Source organism: Fukomys damarensis, unplaced genomic scaffold (genome assembly GCF_012274545.1).
Source record: "Fukomys damarensis isolate Sample0158 unplaced genomic scaffold, DMR_v1.0_HiC HiC_scaffold_21, whole genome shotgun sequence".
NCBI classification, from domain to species: domain Eukaryota; kingdom Metazoa; phylum Chordata; class Mammalia; order Rodentia; family Bathyergidae; genus Fukomys; species Fukomys damarensis.
In genome coordinates this window covers 28,886,876-28,902,498 of record NW_022900933.1, presented here as the reverse complement: position 1 = coordinate 28,902,498, position 15,623 = coordinate 28,886,876, and the positions used below count along the sequence as shown (strand labels likewise).

The 15,623-nt window shown below is 35.6% G+C and overlaps 1 protein-coding gene across 2 annotated transcripts in view; it reads left to right on the top strand.

Annotated features, from left to right (window-relative positions):
• The window catches only part of Eml5 (EMAP like 5), a 137,955-nt gene that overhangs the window by 32,313 nt on the left and 90,019 nt on the right, over positions 1–15,623 (top strand). For both annotated transcript variants that reach the window (XM_033766748.1, XM_033766747.1), the window contains exons 10-13: positions 4,755–4,922; positions 5,539–5,645; positions 6,077–6,195; positions 7,214–7,400. In XM_033766748.1, the coding sequence (XP_033622639.1) occupies positions 4,755–4,922; positions 5,539–5,645; positions 6,077–6,195; positions 7,214–7,400 (581 nt within the window). The remainder of the gene's footprint in view (positions 1–4,754; positions 4,923–5,538; positions 5,646–6,076; positions 6,196–7,213; positions 7,401–15,623) is intronic.

The following is a 15,623-nucleotide window of genomic DNA, read 5'->3' as shown; positions in this document are numbered from 1 at the left end:
TTTTAATATTCAGTATTTAATTCACATACTTTACACTGTATAGTTAGCTGTATTTTCAGAAAAATTCCATTTCAGATTATTAACTTTTACTGTCCCATTTAAAATTAGGAAAAAGTTATATCTGATATATTAATATAATTTAGATATCAGTTGATATAATATTTGTTAGATGCCTTTAAATAGTGCAGCTTTTACAAAATATTGAAACATCTTAAGTAATAGAAGTAGTTTACATTATTAAATCTTTGTAATTGAAAAACAAAATGTACGGGGTTAGGTCAGAGAGAATGGTAATGTGCTGCTCCACTTTTACTTTGTACCAGACCCAGCCCGAAGCATTCCATCTTCTTCATTATTACCCTCATTTTCTCTAGATTATCTTGCTCTTGACTGTCATCTCACAGATCATCCAGACTCTTCTCAGGCAGCAGCACAGGCACTGTGATGGAGAGTAAGCAGGTAGATGTAGAAGAGAATGGAAAGTTGTGGGCAGGGTTGCTTAATGCACTTCCTCCATCACTCTAATGATGGTGAGGGTCATCTCTGTACTTCTTGTTGACAAATGAAAATTTATATTTGGGGACAATATTTCTTTAGATTCCAGGAGAAAGTACATTGGAAAAACAAAAGAAAAACTTCAAACAATTTGAAGAAAACAGATTCACATCATCAAAGATTTACTCAGTGAATTTTTCCCAAGATTCTTCTATATTGTTGCATGTAGCTTTAGTGGTTCTCTCTGCTGTGTGATAGTGTTAAAAAGATATGCTATAGCTTATGTATTTGTCCTTCTGTCAGTAGCCATCAAGTCATTTCCAGTCTTTATATTATGTGCATGTTTCTTTAAGATGGATACCTAAAAGTGAAGCTGCTGGGTAATAGAGAATGTGAATGTTTAATTTAATAAGAAAGCGCTCATTTTTCAAACTATACCATTTTACAGACCATTTTGCTTCACATCCTCTTCAACATTGCCACACATACTAATATTGTGCACATGTAGTATAAATGGTCACATTTTGTTCATAATTTATTTTTTACTACTATTGAGATTGAACTTTTTTTTACCTTTTTTTTTGTGTGTGTGTGTCGTCTGCATTTCCTCCTCTGTCAAACACAGGTCTCTTTTACATTTGTTTCTACTGTTTCTTTTATTGATTTGTAGAAGCTATTTTATATACTCCAATAGATTGAAGTTCATTGAAATTTTTGTGGATTGCATTGTCTTTACCCAGTGTGTGGCTTCTTTTGTTTTCTTAGTGAGGTTTTTCATTAAGAATTCTTAATTCCTATGTAGTCAAGACTATTTCTTTCTCTTTTTAAACATGTAATACTCTTTAACTATTAAATATTCTCCTGCACCACACACAAAATAATATTTTTACTGTTGTTTGAATTTTATATCCAAATTTTGAAGTCATTAAGACATAGTTAAGTAGAAAAAAGTCTTCTGTGATACTGTTACAATTTATTTAAGAAATGTAGTTCATATTAGTATTCTGTGAAAATATACATTAAAGTAAATTAGAGTCTGGGCATAGTAGTGCAAGCCTGTACTCCCAGCACTCATTGAGGAAGGAAGATCACCCTTGATCAACAGCACCACAGCAAGACCCTGTCTCAAAAAAAAAAAAAAAAAAAAAGACATCATGGCAAGCTTGGGGTGGCAGTACAACCAAACTCAGTACAGTTAGAAAGGAAAAAGGGGAAATCACAACAGATATCATCAAACTACAGAACATTATATGAAACTATTTCAAAAACTTATGTTCTAATAAATTGGAAAAACTAGAAAAAGTCGATATATTTCTAACACATGTGAATTACTAAGATTAAACCAGGAAGAGATAAAGACCATTAAAGGATCAAAAACAGGGAAATAGGGCCGGGGATTTAGCTTGGTGGTGCCTTCTCCTGCCTTGCAAGCGCAAGGTCTTGAGTTCATCACCAGGTCAAAAAACAAACAAACAAAAAAAACAGGGAATTAAATATAGTTAGTAATAAAAACCTTACTAAGTAAGAAATGCCCAGGACCTGATGTATTCATCACTGGATTTTACTAGAACACCAGAGAACACATCATTACTCCTCAGACTCTTCATGAAATTGAAAAGGAAAGAACACTGCCAAACTCATTCCTGGAGACCAGTCTTACCCTAATACCAAAATTGAACAAGGACGTAACAAAAAAAGAAAATTATAGGCAAACTTCCTTAATGAAAATATCCTCAAGTCACTTGAAAAAGAATGCAGGAAATCATTAAAAAAGTCATACATCACAACCAAGTCAGCTTTATCCCAGGGATGTAAGTATGGTTTACTGTATGTATATAAATGTAGTATACCATATAAACAGATGGCTAGAAATCACACGACCATCTCAATAGATGTAGAAAAATCTTTTGACAAAGTTTAACATCTATAATATCCCTGACAGGATTTGGTGTAGAAAGACCTTACCTCTAACTGATAAAATCCATATATGATGATTCCACTGTCCACATCATACTAAATGGGAAAACCTGAAAGCATTCTGTCTAAAATTAGAAAAAGATAAGGGTATTCCCTTTAACCATATTCAATATAGTATTTTATACTTTAGCCAGAGCAATCAGGAACAAAAAGGAAATAAGAGATAGGAAAGAAGTCAAACTTATTTGTAGATAACATGTTCCTTTATATAGAAGACCCCCCAAAAAACCCCACAAAAGTCTTAAAACTGGTAAACAGATTGAACAAAGTGACAGGATACAAAATAAACAAAATCAATAGTGTTCCTGTATACCACCAGTGAATCTACCAAGGAAGGAATTAGGAAAACAATCTCATTTGTAATAGCTTAAAGAAAAAAAAAAAAAACCTAAGAATTTACCTAACCAAGGAAGTGAAAGACTTCTATCCTCTGTAAATAAAACTGTAGTACTCTGAAAAAAAAAATATTGAAGCCATCAGAAAATGGATATCCCTTGTTCCTGGATAGGCAGAACCAATATTGTCAAAGTGGCATATTTATATATAGATTTAATGATTTCCAACCAAAATACAAACTGTGTTCTTCACAGAAGTAGGCAAAACAATCCTAAAATTTATATGAAACCAGAAAAGCCCCAGAATAGCTAAAGCAGTCCTGATTGTCCCAAAACGCTAAAGTAATCCTGAACAACATGAACAAAGCAGGAGGCATCACAATCCCAGATTTTAAGATACAAAGCTACAGTGATAAAACCAGCATGGTACTGACACACAAAAAAATAACATATGGACCAATGGAATGGAATTGAGGGTGCATCAACAACCTAGGCAGCCATGTGATCTTCAGCCAGCAAAGGAGCCAAAAATATACACTGGAGAAAATGTAGTGGTTTTTAACAAATGGTACAGGGGGAAAAAAAAAACAGAGACACTGAATCTTCTGGAAGACAAAATAGGCAAAATTCTTAAACATATAGGCAGTGACTTTATGAACAGAACCCCAATTACATAAGAAATAACAGAATAAAAAAATGGTATATCAAATCAAAAGCTTCTGCATAGCAAAGGTAATAACAGTGAGAGACAACCTATACAGAATGAGGAAATTTTTTGCCAGCTACTCTTTGGAGAGGACTAATATAAAAAATGTGTAAAGAGTCAAAAATGGGCACTTGAAATGAATAGATATTTCTTAGAAGAACAAATGGCCAATAAATATATGAAAAAAAAAGTTCACCATCTTTGGCACTTAGAGAATTGCAAATCAAAACAACACTAAATGAGAACCAAGACCTGTCATGTAAAGGTACAAGATCCCAATGATGAATCTAACTGTACTGTATACCTAAAATAAAATATATCAGTAAACTCAATGAGAGGAAAAAAAAAACACTGAAATCTTCTAGGGAAGATGGGAGGGGGAGAGTGGGTATAGAAAGGGAAGTAAAGTGATCAAGGTGTGTGATATATATATCTACCAGTTCCACAAGGCAGATCATCATTATGTATTGCAAACATGTAGTAAAAATAAAAGGTCTGGGAATGGACCTCACTGTGAAAGACCTTAATTCAATTCCCAGTACCACCAAAAAACAAACAAACAAAATGTAAAGGAGTCATTGAAGCATAAACATTTTCATACATTAATCTTCGCCAAGAATTATCATTCTCTTAAATTAGAAAAGCTTCTGTGACCATTCTACCTAGCCTTGATAAATCTTTTCTCTGAAATACTACTAGTCCTAATTGACTGCATATTCTCCAGAACATAATTATTCTTTCACTATTTGCTATTATAAAGTCATAATATTCATTATCAGAAGAGACTTTCAGAACATATAATCTAATTTATATTAAAATAAGAGGAAATGGAGTCTGAAAGAGGTTAAGTGGGATGCTGAAACTTCTGTGCTTTTAGGTAGATGAGCTAATGCTCAAGCTTTAGTCTTTTGATTTTAATTCTATAGCCTTTAAGCTACATTATGCTTTTGTCAAATTTTCAATTAGTATTAAAGTGGTGGGTCCTGGCACTTTTCTCAAAGCAGTAAGATACTGCCTCATACCTTTTGTGGTTTCTACCAAATTCTAAGTCAGTAGAGGAAATGGTTGCATTACTTGTTATTTGTCATTCAACCACTTTTTGAATCAGCATTTTTCCATTTGTTCATAATTAAGGTAATAGAAGGACAATACAGTGCTCCATGTATAGAGATTGCTATTTGAAGTAGTACTTTTGTGTGTTGGCATTTATTTTTCAGTTTAAAGATATATTTTTGTTATAGGGGCCAAGTTCAAAAAATATTTTGGCCACTCAGCTCATATAACTAATGTCAGATGGTCACATGATTATCAGTGGGTAATTTCTATTGGTGGAGCAGATCACTCTGTCTTTCAGTGGAAATTTATTCCTGAAAGAAAACTAAAAGATGCTCTTCACATAGCACCCCAAGGTGAGTAGTATGCACCACGTCAGCACTTTCCCCATCAAATAATTCTTCAGTAGCACCAAAATGACAATTTTATAATTGAAGTATAATTTCATAAATTGTGTAGTTTTTTATTAGCAGAAATGTCTAATTGAACTTTGACATTGTGTTTAAAGTTAGATGTTATAGAGTTTGGAATACAAATAGTTATATTAGCAAATTAAACATTTAATGTACCTTCTGAGAGATGGATACCTAGATTTTGTATGTGTTTTTTAACAAAAGAAAAATTACCTAATGTCAAGTCATATGTTGTGTGTAGTTCCTTTTAGCTATTTTCATGTTAATTGTAGATTATATTCACTTATATTTGCACAGACATTTAAATTTGATGTAGCGGTCATTGGGGAGCCAGTGAAGGGATTTAAAGGAGCTATTGAGTTTGCAGTGAGTGGAGAGGAAGATTATCTGTAGTACAGTTTACTGACATCTGTCACTTGAATAGGTAATTTCATTTGATTGTTTTATGGCTTGTCTCCATGTCAGCTGATGTATTCATCTCTTAATCATTAATTTCACAGTGTGATTTGGAAAACAAATCTTCTTTAAGCAAATTATATTTCATTTTTTTAAATTACAGAAAGTCTGGCTGACTCTAACAGTGATGAATCAGATTCAGATATGTCTGATGTTCCAGAACTGGATTCTGAAATTGAACAAGAGACACAGCTCACCTACCGTCGGCAGGTAATTTTCTGTTGTCACATACTTTCCCCCTGAAAAGTCCAGTTTCTTCATCTTGCTCCCTGCTCTTACTTATTGTATCTTTTGTGGCTTTATTCCTAGATGGTATGTCTCTTTTAATCTTAATCCTGTAAGCATCAGAGCACACCTCTATAAAATGTTCTTTTATGTTAAATGCTTCATATGTCTATTTTTTGTCTGTAGATTTTTGTCACAGTATACACCCATTTATTTTCTGTGAAAGATTCTCTTATAAAGTATAAAGATTTCCAAGAACACTAAGTGCATTTATCTGTGTAGTACATAGAAAAATTGAATTTGTTTTTTCAGGGAAGTTTTGGTAATGTACCTTCTTACTGAAAATATTTGCTGAAGCTAATTGACAGAACACCTTTGCTAATAGACTAACAATATTCCACTTACATTTTTAAAAGGTTTACAAAGAAGATCTACCTCAACTTAAAGAGCAATGCAAAGAGAAACAAAAAAATGCTACTTCTAAGAGAAGAGAACGGGCTCCAGGAAATAGTATTCGATTACACTTTGTTCACGGGTATAAGACAACTATTTTCCATCTATGTGCTTGAATTTTGGTTTATATTTACTAGTTGAGTGACTCGAAGCAAGTCACTTTGCCTCTGTTTCCCCATCTGTAAAATGGAGATAACAGTACCTACCTCATAAAGTTCTACTTAGGAGTAAGAGTAAGTAAGGCAGTGCTAGTGGTCACATAACATTGTTTGCCACACAAATAAGCAGTATATAAATGTTTATTAAAAGTAAATTTATCATGAAAATTTGCTATTATGTTTATGGAAATGGATATTTTATGTTTTTAAAAATGTAAAAGTTATCATCTCCCCTTAATGTGTCTTACTTGAAATGATATGAATTTTTTGCCTAAACATTTTGGATTTCATGTTCTAATTTCAGGAAAAAATATTTTCTGGATTGCTGTAGAACATCTGGCAATACAGGTTTCATACTTCAGCTTGGCAGCAACAGGCTCTCCATGTGGACCTTTTCTATCTCTCAGCAAGCCCTCACTTCATTACTAGATTGATAATACTTTCCAGGAATTTCAAAAAACACATTTATTTATTGAGAATACTTTCCCTCCAGTGTTGAAACAGTGTGTCTATTTAGTTGTATTTAAGGAAACTATTTTTCTTTTACAGTATACAGATTTAATATTATTATTTATGCAAATAATAGTACTAGATATATACTAGTGGTATATATAATACAATGATTAGGTTCAGTGTTGACTTTATGGAGAAATTTGATTCGGTTCTTGTCCAACTCGGCTAGCAACCAGAATCATGCAAAGAATCAAGTTCACGAACCAAGGTACCACTCACTGTACCTTGATTTTTTTCACTTAGTATTATGACTTGAATTTAGCTATTAGTAAACAAACACAGTTCATAAAATTTATAGGATCTGCAAAGTATTATGTTTAGTGTCTCTTAAACCTGGAAATTGACTCAAAATCTACATGCTTCTCTGTATATTCTGTATTGGTCAGAAAAGACCAAAATTAATTGTATATGATTTGTTTTCTGTATTAGTTACAGAGGTTATGACTGTCGAAGTAATCTATTTTATACTCAAATTGGTGAAATTGTATACCATGTGGCAGCAGTGGGTGTCATTTATAATCGGCAACAGAACACACAGCGTTTTTACTTGGGTCATGATGATGATATTCTCTGTCTGGCTATTCATCCTTTGAAAGACTACGTGGCAACGGGCCAGGTAAGTTCATTTAAAAGGCTATAAGAGAACAAGGCCAGTAGGTTAGTGTCACATAGCCCTAGGAAATGAACAGTAAAGAATTGTCTCGAATACTATTTTACTTTCATATTATAAATAAAACTGACCCCATTTTGTTTCCTACAGATTTCCTTTAATCTTTATTTTAATTTGAAACTGAGAGTTTGGCTTGTTTTCTTTTGTGAAGATGTATACTTTTAAATATGTGAGTAAAATTCATAGAAAAATTAAAACCTAGAAATCTTTTCTTGAGTTTCCTAAAATAATGTAATAAATTTTTAGCACATACTCTATTACAACGCAGAATAGTTTTATATTTTGCCATCATGGTATTAACTAGTTCACTGCACATATTTTATTTTGCCATCATGGTATTAACTAGTTCACAGTGCACATATTGAAATAGAAAACACTGAGGATGTGACCCCACCCCCACCCTCTCCCTTTCCCTCCCCCTCCTTCCCTCCCCCCTGTGTACTGCATTCCCAGCTGTTTAAAATGATTTTTTAAATAATTTTGAGACAGGGTGTCCATCATTTATATGCCCATACTGGGATAGAACTTAGGATCTTCCAGCCTCAGCCTCCTAAAGGGTTGCTATTAACTGATGTGTCTTTACATGGGGAATTCTTAGACTAGGAAGGAGAACAGTGGTATATATAGACTTTTACTACATGTAAGCACTTTACTGGTTTCTTAATATTCATTTTATTCTCACCTCAACCCTGTGAGAGTGAAATAATCTCCCCTCATTTACAAATGGGGAACTTTAGGTTTAGAGAAATTAAATAATTTGTTCAAGATCACAACTAATTAGTAATAAAGTCAAAATCCTTTAGTTAGTTTGGCTTATAACACTGTGAATATGCGATATACTTTCTGTGTTATACAGGTTTGCAGGAAGCAACATGTATCATCCCATCTGGCCTTGCTGGACAAAAGAAATTCTCTCTTTTCCTCTTCTTCCTCCCCCACCCCCAGTCCCTTTTGTTGCTCTTTCTTTCTCCCTCTCCTTCCCTCTCTACCACCTCTTCCTTTTCTCCTTCCCTTCTTTCTTCAAACCTATTCTGTGTTCCAGGAAATATGATGAGAATATAAAGATAAACGAGGCATCTTCTGGCCAGGGATTTAGCTCTGTGGTTCAGCTGCCTGCCTTGAAAGTACAAGGACCTGAGTTCGATCCCTAGTACCAAAGAAAACAAACAAACAAAAAACCAAGACATCTTCACATGATAAAAATTTAGACTCTAAGGGAGAAAACATATGTGCAAAAAGTATTGTGATATCATAAATACAGATTAGAGCTTCTGGGGCTGGGGATTTAGCTCAGCGGTTCGGTGGCCTGCCTTGCAAGTGCAAGGACCCGAGTTCAATCCCCGGTACCAAAAAGGAAAAAAAAACAGATTAGAGCTTCTTCTCAACCTTGGTACTATGTTGTTTTAGGCCAGATAATGCTCTGTTGTGGGAAGCAAACCTATTGCACATTGCTTTTTTGTTTTGGTTTGTTTGGTTTTAGTACTGGGGATCAAATGCTGGTCCTTGTACTTGCAAGGCAGGTGGCAGAACCACTGAGCTAAATCCCCAAGCTATTCAACATCCCTGCCCGTTTTACATTGTTTATCAGCAATGTGTTGTACAGTGTTTAGTAACATTTCTTCCTCTACCCATTAAATTTGGTAACACCCATCCCTCTAAGTTATAACAACCAAAAATATCTCTAGATAATGCCAGATGTCCCAAGGAAGCAAAATCACTCCATTTTTAATATAGAGAATGTATCTGATGGCAGTGTAATGAAGGACTGATTGATTGCACTCAGTAGAATCAGGGAAAACCTCAGAGTTGATGGTATTTCTGGGCAGTTTATCTGACAAAGTAATTTGGGGAAAGCATTCTAAGTATAACATATTATATAGAACTGGGACAAAAAGCAGCACTTAAAGAACCATGAATAGCCCACAGTATTCATATCTCAGTGTGTACAATAGAAATTAGTAGCAGAAATAAACAAACGGGGAATTTTGGGGAAGAGCATATGTGTGCCAGGGGCAGCAGCAAGAGTGAGTTTTTTTGAATTGGTACTGGAGAAAAGCAGGTACCCTAAAGTGGGAACTAAAGATAAAGTCAGTCTGGTATAGTAGGAAAATGAAAACAGAAGACAGGATTTAGCTCAGTGGTTCTGCTGCCTGCCTCACAAGCGCAAGGTCCCAAGTTTTATCCCTGGTACCTAAAAGAAAAGAGAATGGACTAAAATCTAATGCCTTGGGTTTTGGGAAATTATGAGGAGAAATTATGGTGATAGCACCATAGCCCTCACTGCAGACCTAGTGTACATGCTATCTTGGGAGAGGATCATATGGAGGGAGGGAACCCCTCTTCAGTGATGGCCTGCAAGATGGAATGGACTCACAGTCACTCTAATCTCATTACTTGGCATGGCAAATGAGACACATACAAGTCGGGGAATTCAGAGAAGCCAAAAGCAGGAGAATAGGGCAAGACAAAATGCCACATATCTTTGTCCTAAAAACAATAGCACTGTAGTGCCTGCAAGTGGCAAGACCATGGGGAAAGATCAGGCTTGCCCAACACAGAAAAAAATAAGTCACCCATTCCCCTTATGTACAGTGGGAGTGCTGTACTTATGGGTCATTCAATGTGCTACCCACAATTGGCAGTGTGCTCCCAGTGGGGACCTCTAGCATCTCCTAGCTGGAGACTACAGAGGTCAGGGAGACCTGAGAGTATAACAAACACATGCTGAGTAGAGACTGGAGCAGGGGAGATTGTGAGTTAGAACCGAGATATGTGCAGGCAGAGAGACGGTGAAAGGCACCTGGGCCAAAGATCATCTAGCCATATATCAGGTAAGGAAAGTCTAGGGAGGGAAGATGCAGAGATGACTATGATATTTGCCAGGGAGTGAAGGAGTCAAGAGGGTGGGAGGTTCCTGATGGACATCGATGGAGAACTGGGAGTTGGGCAGACTACACATTTCTTTCTCCCCAAATTGTTTATACAGTTGGATCAATGGAGACCTGCAGTTTTATGCCTGGAGCAAAGGTTGCAACCAGGACATGGGTTCAGAGGGAGTGACAGCTCTCACTGCTTCAGGCTGGAAATGGACTAGTCTCCAGGGGGATATTGCTTGGCTACTTGTAATCACAATGTGACTCCAGTATAGAGAAAGCTGTGTGGATGGTTTGGGTTAATTCTGTAACAACTGTGTCAAGTGATGGAGTACAAGCAATTAAATTGGATGGGTTGAAGTGGTAAACAGTGCCTCTAGCCAAATAAAGCCAGGAACTCGTCCTTGGTAAGTATAACCTAATGAAACAGACCTTCATGCCAGCAAATTATCTTCATTCTATTTGACCTCCTTAGTGTAAAACAAAAAGAATATGAAACAATCAAACAACAAAATGCCTTTGAAGGCTCTCAATGCTCTCAAAGCAGATGGAAAGGGCACCAGTGGAGAGGAAATAAAACATAGCTACACACAATAATTAAAAAGGAACTTGGCAAGTGCAAAGTTGACATAACCCAAAAGATAGTGGAACTATACATACAAACTGACGAATGGAGTTATGTTTTTGGTATTTGTTGTTATTCTTTTGGTACAGGGATGGAACTGGGTGCCTTGCACTTAAGAGGCGGGTGGTGGAACCACTGTGCTAAATCTCCAACTCCGACCAATGCAGTTATGAAAAAAACAAAAATTGAAAGAGCTGACCAAAACTGTTCAAAACATGAATAACAAATTTTCCAAAGGACTTCATGAAAGGGGGCCAAACAGAAATCTTAGAGATAAAGAATTATATTGAATATATTAACAGCAGGAATAACCAGTGTGAGTAAAGGGGTTCAGAAAAGACTAGTAGACTTAAAAGATCAAATAAATACCAACACAGCCATAATGGGTGATGTCATTACCCCACTTTCACATACAGATCCACTACTCAGAAGATAAACAAGTGTCAGAGCTGAATCACACCTTCAAACAAATGGGCTTAATAGACATCTACAGAGTATTCTATACTACTATAACAGAATACACATTCTTTTCAGCAGTACTTGGAAGTTTCTCTAAAGTAGACTACATAATACTTTACAAAACCTGCTTAAGTAGACAAAAGAATCAGAGTCAACCCTTTTATGCTAGAAGATGTACTGAAACTAGATTATCTTAAAATAAAACATAAAAAACATAAACACCTGAAAACTTAATATACATACTCCTGAGCACTCACTGGGTCACAGAAAAAAGAGGCGGTTGAGAAAAAAAAATTTTTAATCCTTACCAAAAAAAGAAACAAAAAAATGCAAATAAATGCAATTATTAATGAAAAAAGTGAAATCTTAACACCACTGGAATCTAGAAGATTATTAGCAACTGCCTTGAGAGACTGCACTCCAATAAGGTGGAGAACTCAGAAGAAATGGATAGATTTCTAGATTCACATGAATTCAAAATTGAACCAAGATTTCAAAAGCCTGAATAATTCAGTAACAGGCAATAAAATTGAAACTGATGAAAAAACTGCAACTAAGAAGAGCCCAGGTCCCAGTGGATTCATTGCTGAACTCAAGGACTTCGTGAAAGATCTAATGCCACTACTCAAATGCTTTGATGAAATTGAAAGGGAAGGAATACTCCACAAGTCATTCCTGGAAGCTAGTGTTTTCCTGATTCTAAAACCACAGAAAGACCCAACCAAAAAAGAAAACTATAGACAATCATCAATCTCTTTAGTGAATGTATCCACAAAAATCCTCAAGAAGATACTGCAAACAGAATCCAACACATCATCAAAAACATACTGTGACAGTAGACTTCATCACAAGGTTGCAAGGATGGCTTAATATATGGAAATCAATAAATTCAATATATCATGTGAACAGAAGCAAGAACAGAAATCACATTATCATCTCAGTAGCCTCAGGAAAAGCCTTTGACAAATGCTGATGAGGCCGCAGGGGAAAGGAAACCCTTCTGCATTGTTGATGGGAATGTAAACTAGCAATCGTCATGGTAATCAGTATGGGGATTCCTCATAAAAACAAATTAGAAATTCCATTTAACCTAGCTATTTCCTTTCTAGACATCTCCCCAAAGAGTTAAAGACACATTATTATAGCAATGCATCCACACTTAACGTTTTTGGCAGCACAATTCATAAGAGCTAAATCTTGGAAGTGGCCTATATGTCCATCAACAGATGCATGGAGAAAGAAAATGTATTTATACACAATGGAATACTACTCTGCTATAAAGAAGGATAACCTTGAGATCATAATGTTATGTGAAATCAGACCCAAAATCTTAAATATTACATGATTTCTCACATCAGAAACCCAAAATATTAATTAAAGCTTAAGACAAAACATAATAAGAAACTGGGTAAGAGTTGCAAATGGGAAGAGATCCAAAAGATGAGGAGGGGGAGAGGTTATGCAAAAACAATTGAGATATATTATGTAAATCTATCAGCACCCCACAGTGAATGTACTCATGTACTGCAAACATGTACTAATAAAAAAGGGTAGGTGGAGGCATGGGGCACCATTTATCTTTAAGCTATATAAATGTTTCTTTTCAAAGCACAGTTATATACCCATGTTGCAAAGAGTTTGAACATTATTCTAATATTATTGATATGAAAACATTATAAAAAGTGGTCATTTACTACCACAATTCTAGGATCTTAAAGGAATTTATGTCATATTGAATAAGTCAGTATGCCACTGGAAATACCAGGATACCCATTGAGCCATAACTACTCTGTTTTGGGTTTTACTTACAAAACAGCATTTTTCCTTTTGGCACTGCAGATACAAAGTCTTTCTCCCAAGGCATAAGCTCACACTGCCTCCTTGATTTCTCTCAGGATTTTAAATTTATTTCCTATGACCAGCCAATCCCATCTCTAAAGTTACAAGTTTCTAAAATAAGTATGGTAAAATTATTCCAAATGAAGAAAAATATTAAAAATCTGAAGTGTTTCATTTTATTGTTTTGAAGTTTAATGACAAATCTAGAGTGTTTTGCTTTTTTTGTTGTTTTTGTTGTAGAATAGGATATAAAAAATAACCCTTTATTAGAAACTGACTGTAAATGGATCTAAAAGAAACTTCTTATCTGGCAAATTATTTATATATTTCAACTTCAGTATTTTGATAAAGTGTGCCGTAATTTGGAAATTTTCTTTAATTCAGCAATGTTTGTTGAGTGTTTTCTGTTGAAAGTATTAATTACTTTGAGGACACTAAAGGATAAATCAGCTGCTGCCACTATCAAGAGTTTATATCTAGTTTGAGTGTTTGGCTTATTATTGTGTGTGGGTGGGTATCTATAGTAAACTGAAAATTCTCTAAAAACACACTCATTTAGATGTCTTCTGGGCAGTTGAGATTCAGCATGTCTAAATTTAAGATAAATGAGATTTCATCTTCCCTTCCAAACCTACTATTCCTTGTATGTTTCCTACAGAGGTTGTAATACCCTCTTAACTTGATTCCTAAGCCTTGGAGTCAGCTTTCTGATTTTTCTTCACCTCTGCAAACAAGTCAGACCCAGAGGTCCATCCATTCTCTGATCTGAATATGGCTTGATTCTCTTTCTTAACGTATTCTTTGTATGATTTTGGTTTTAATTTTTCCTCATTTGTTCTGTCCATCAGTGATTCATAATTTTTGAACCATCTTTATAGTCAATTGACTGCACTCCCACCTCTCTCCCTCATTTATTTGTATAAGGCATGAAATTCTTTAGTGTTCATTAGTAGCTTCTAGGACCATATCTAGCTCATTACTGTGAAATTTAAAGCTTTTGTTATGGGTGAGGTACTGGGGATTGAACTTTAGCTTTTAGTCTAGTCTACTTCTTGAACTTCCTCTTTTTTATCTCATACCATTTAGGTACTTATAAATGGTGCTTCACCTTTCTGAATTAATTAGGATTTGCCCAGCATGTCCAGCCTCGCATCTTTTACATAGCACCCTTCTCTTGGAAAACTCTTCCTCTCCACTTCTATTCAACAGTTTATCTAATCCTATCTATATTTAATTTCTATTACTGTTTTTAAGACTTAGGCTAACAGCTGAAAACTTGACCGACTTTTCTTGCTATAGTTTAGATCTGGAGCTAATCTTTGTTCTTGGATCTGGAGTGCCCCCAAAGGCCTACATGTTAAAAGGTGGTTCCTCAGCCTGTGGCACAATTGGGAGGTAGTGGAACTTTTGAGGGTGGGACCTAGTGGAAGGAAATGAGGTTATGGAGTCATGCCTTTGAAAGGGGTTTGGGGGCCCTGGCCCTTCCTGACTTTCTCTTTCACTCTCTGGCCACGCTAAGGTGAGTGGCCTTCTGTGCTGTATTCTCCCTGCCATGTTGTACTTCCTTGCCCCTGGCCCAAAGGGAATGGGCTATGGACTGAAACCTTTAAAACCATGAGCTAAAATCAATCTTTCTTCCTTTCAAGTTCATTATCTCTGGTATTTTCTCTCAGTGATGGAAAACTGACTTCCATCATTTTATGTTTTATGACTTCATCTTCCTTCAACCCTGAAATGAGTTGCTTTAGGTATGCTGCAATAATAATTCTGTCTGGAGCTGGGAATTTAGCTCAGGGGTGCTGCCACCTGCCTCGCAAGCACAAGGTCCTGCATTCAATCCCTGGTACCAAATCTAAATATATAAGACAATAATTCTGTCTGTACCTCAGACAAACTAGGTTTGTTCATATACAGGTTCCTCAATTTATCATCTGTGGGCAAATTAACCTCTCTGTGCCTCTATTACCTCATTTAAGATAAGGATTCTGTTGGTGGTTCTCTCTCATGGGGTTATTGTGGTTATTCAATGAATGTGTCTTTATAAGGTGCACACACTAGTTTGTCACACGTAAGTCAGTTCTCAGTAAATGTTTCTTTACTACATCATCATCATCATCTCCAAATGAGAGGTCCAGGTAAGCAATTGAAAATGTTAAGTATTAAATGCTCCTGAAAATTACTGACTAGAGAGTAGGATTTGGAAAATATTGTTCTGTTTAATGAGTGAAACTGTGAAAGTTAGATAGCTCAAGCAAAAATGTAGAATAAGATTAGCCCACAGCCGGGCATTTAGCTTAGTGCTGCTGCTGCCTGCCTCACAAGCGCAAGGTCCTGAGTTCGATCCCCAGTACTGCCAAAAAAAAAAAAAAAAAA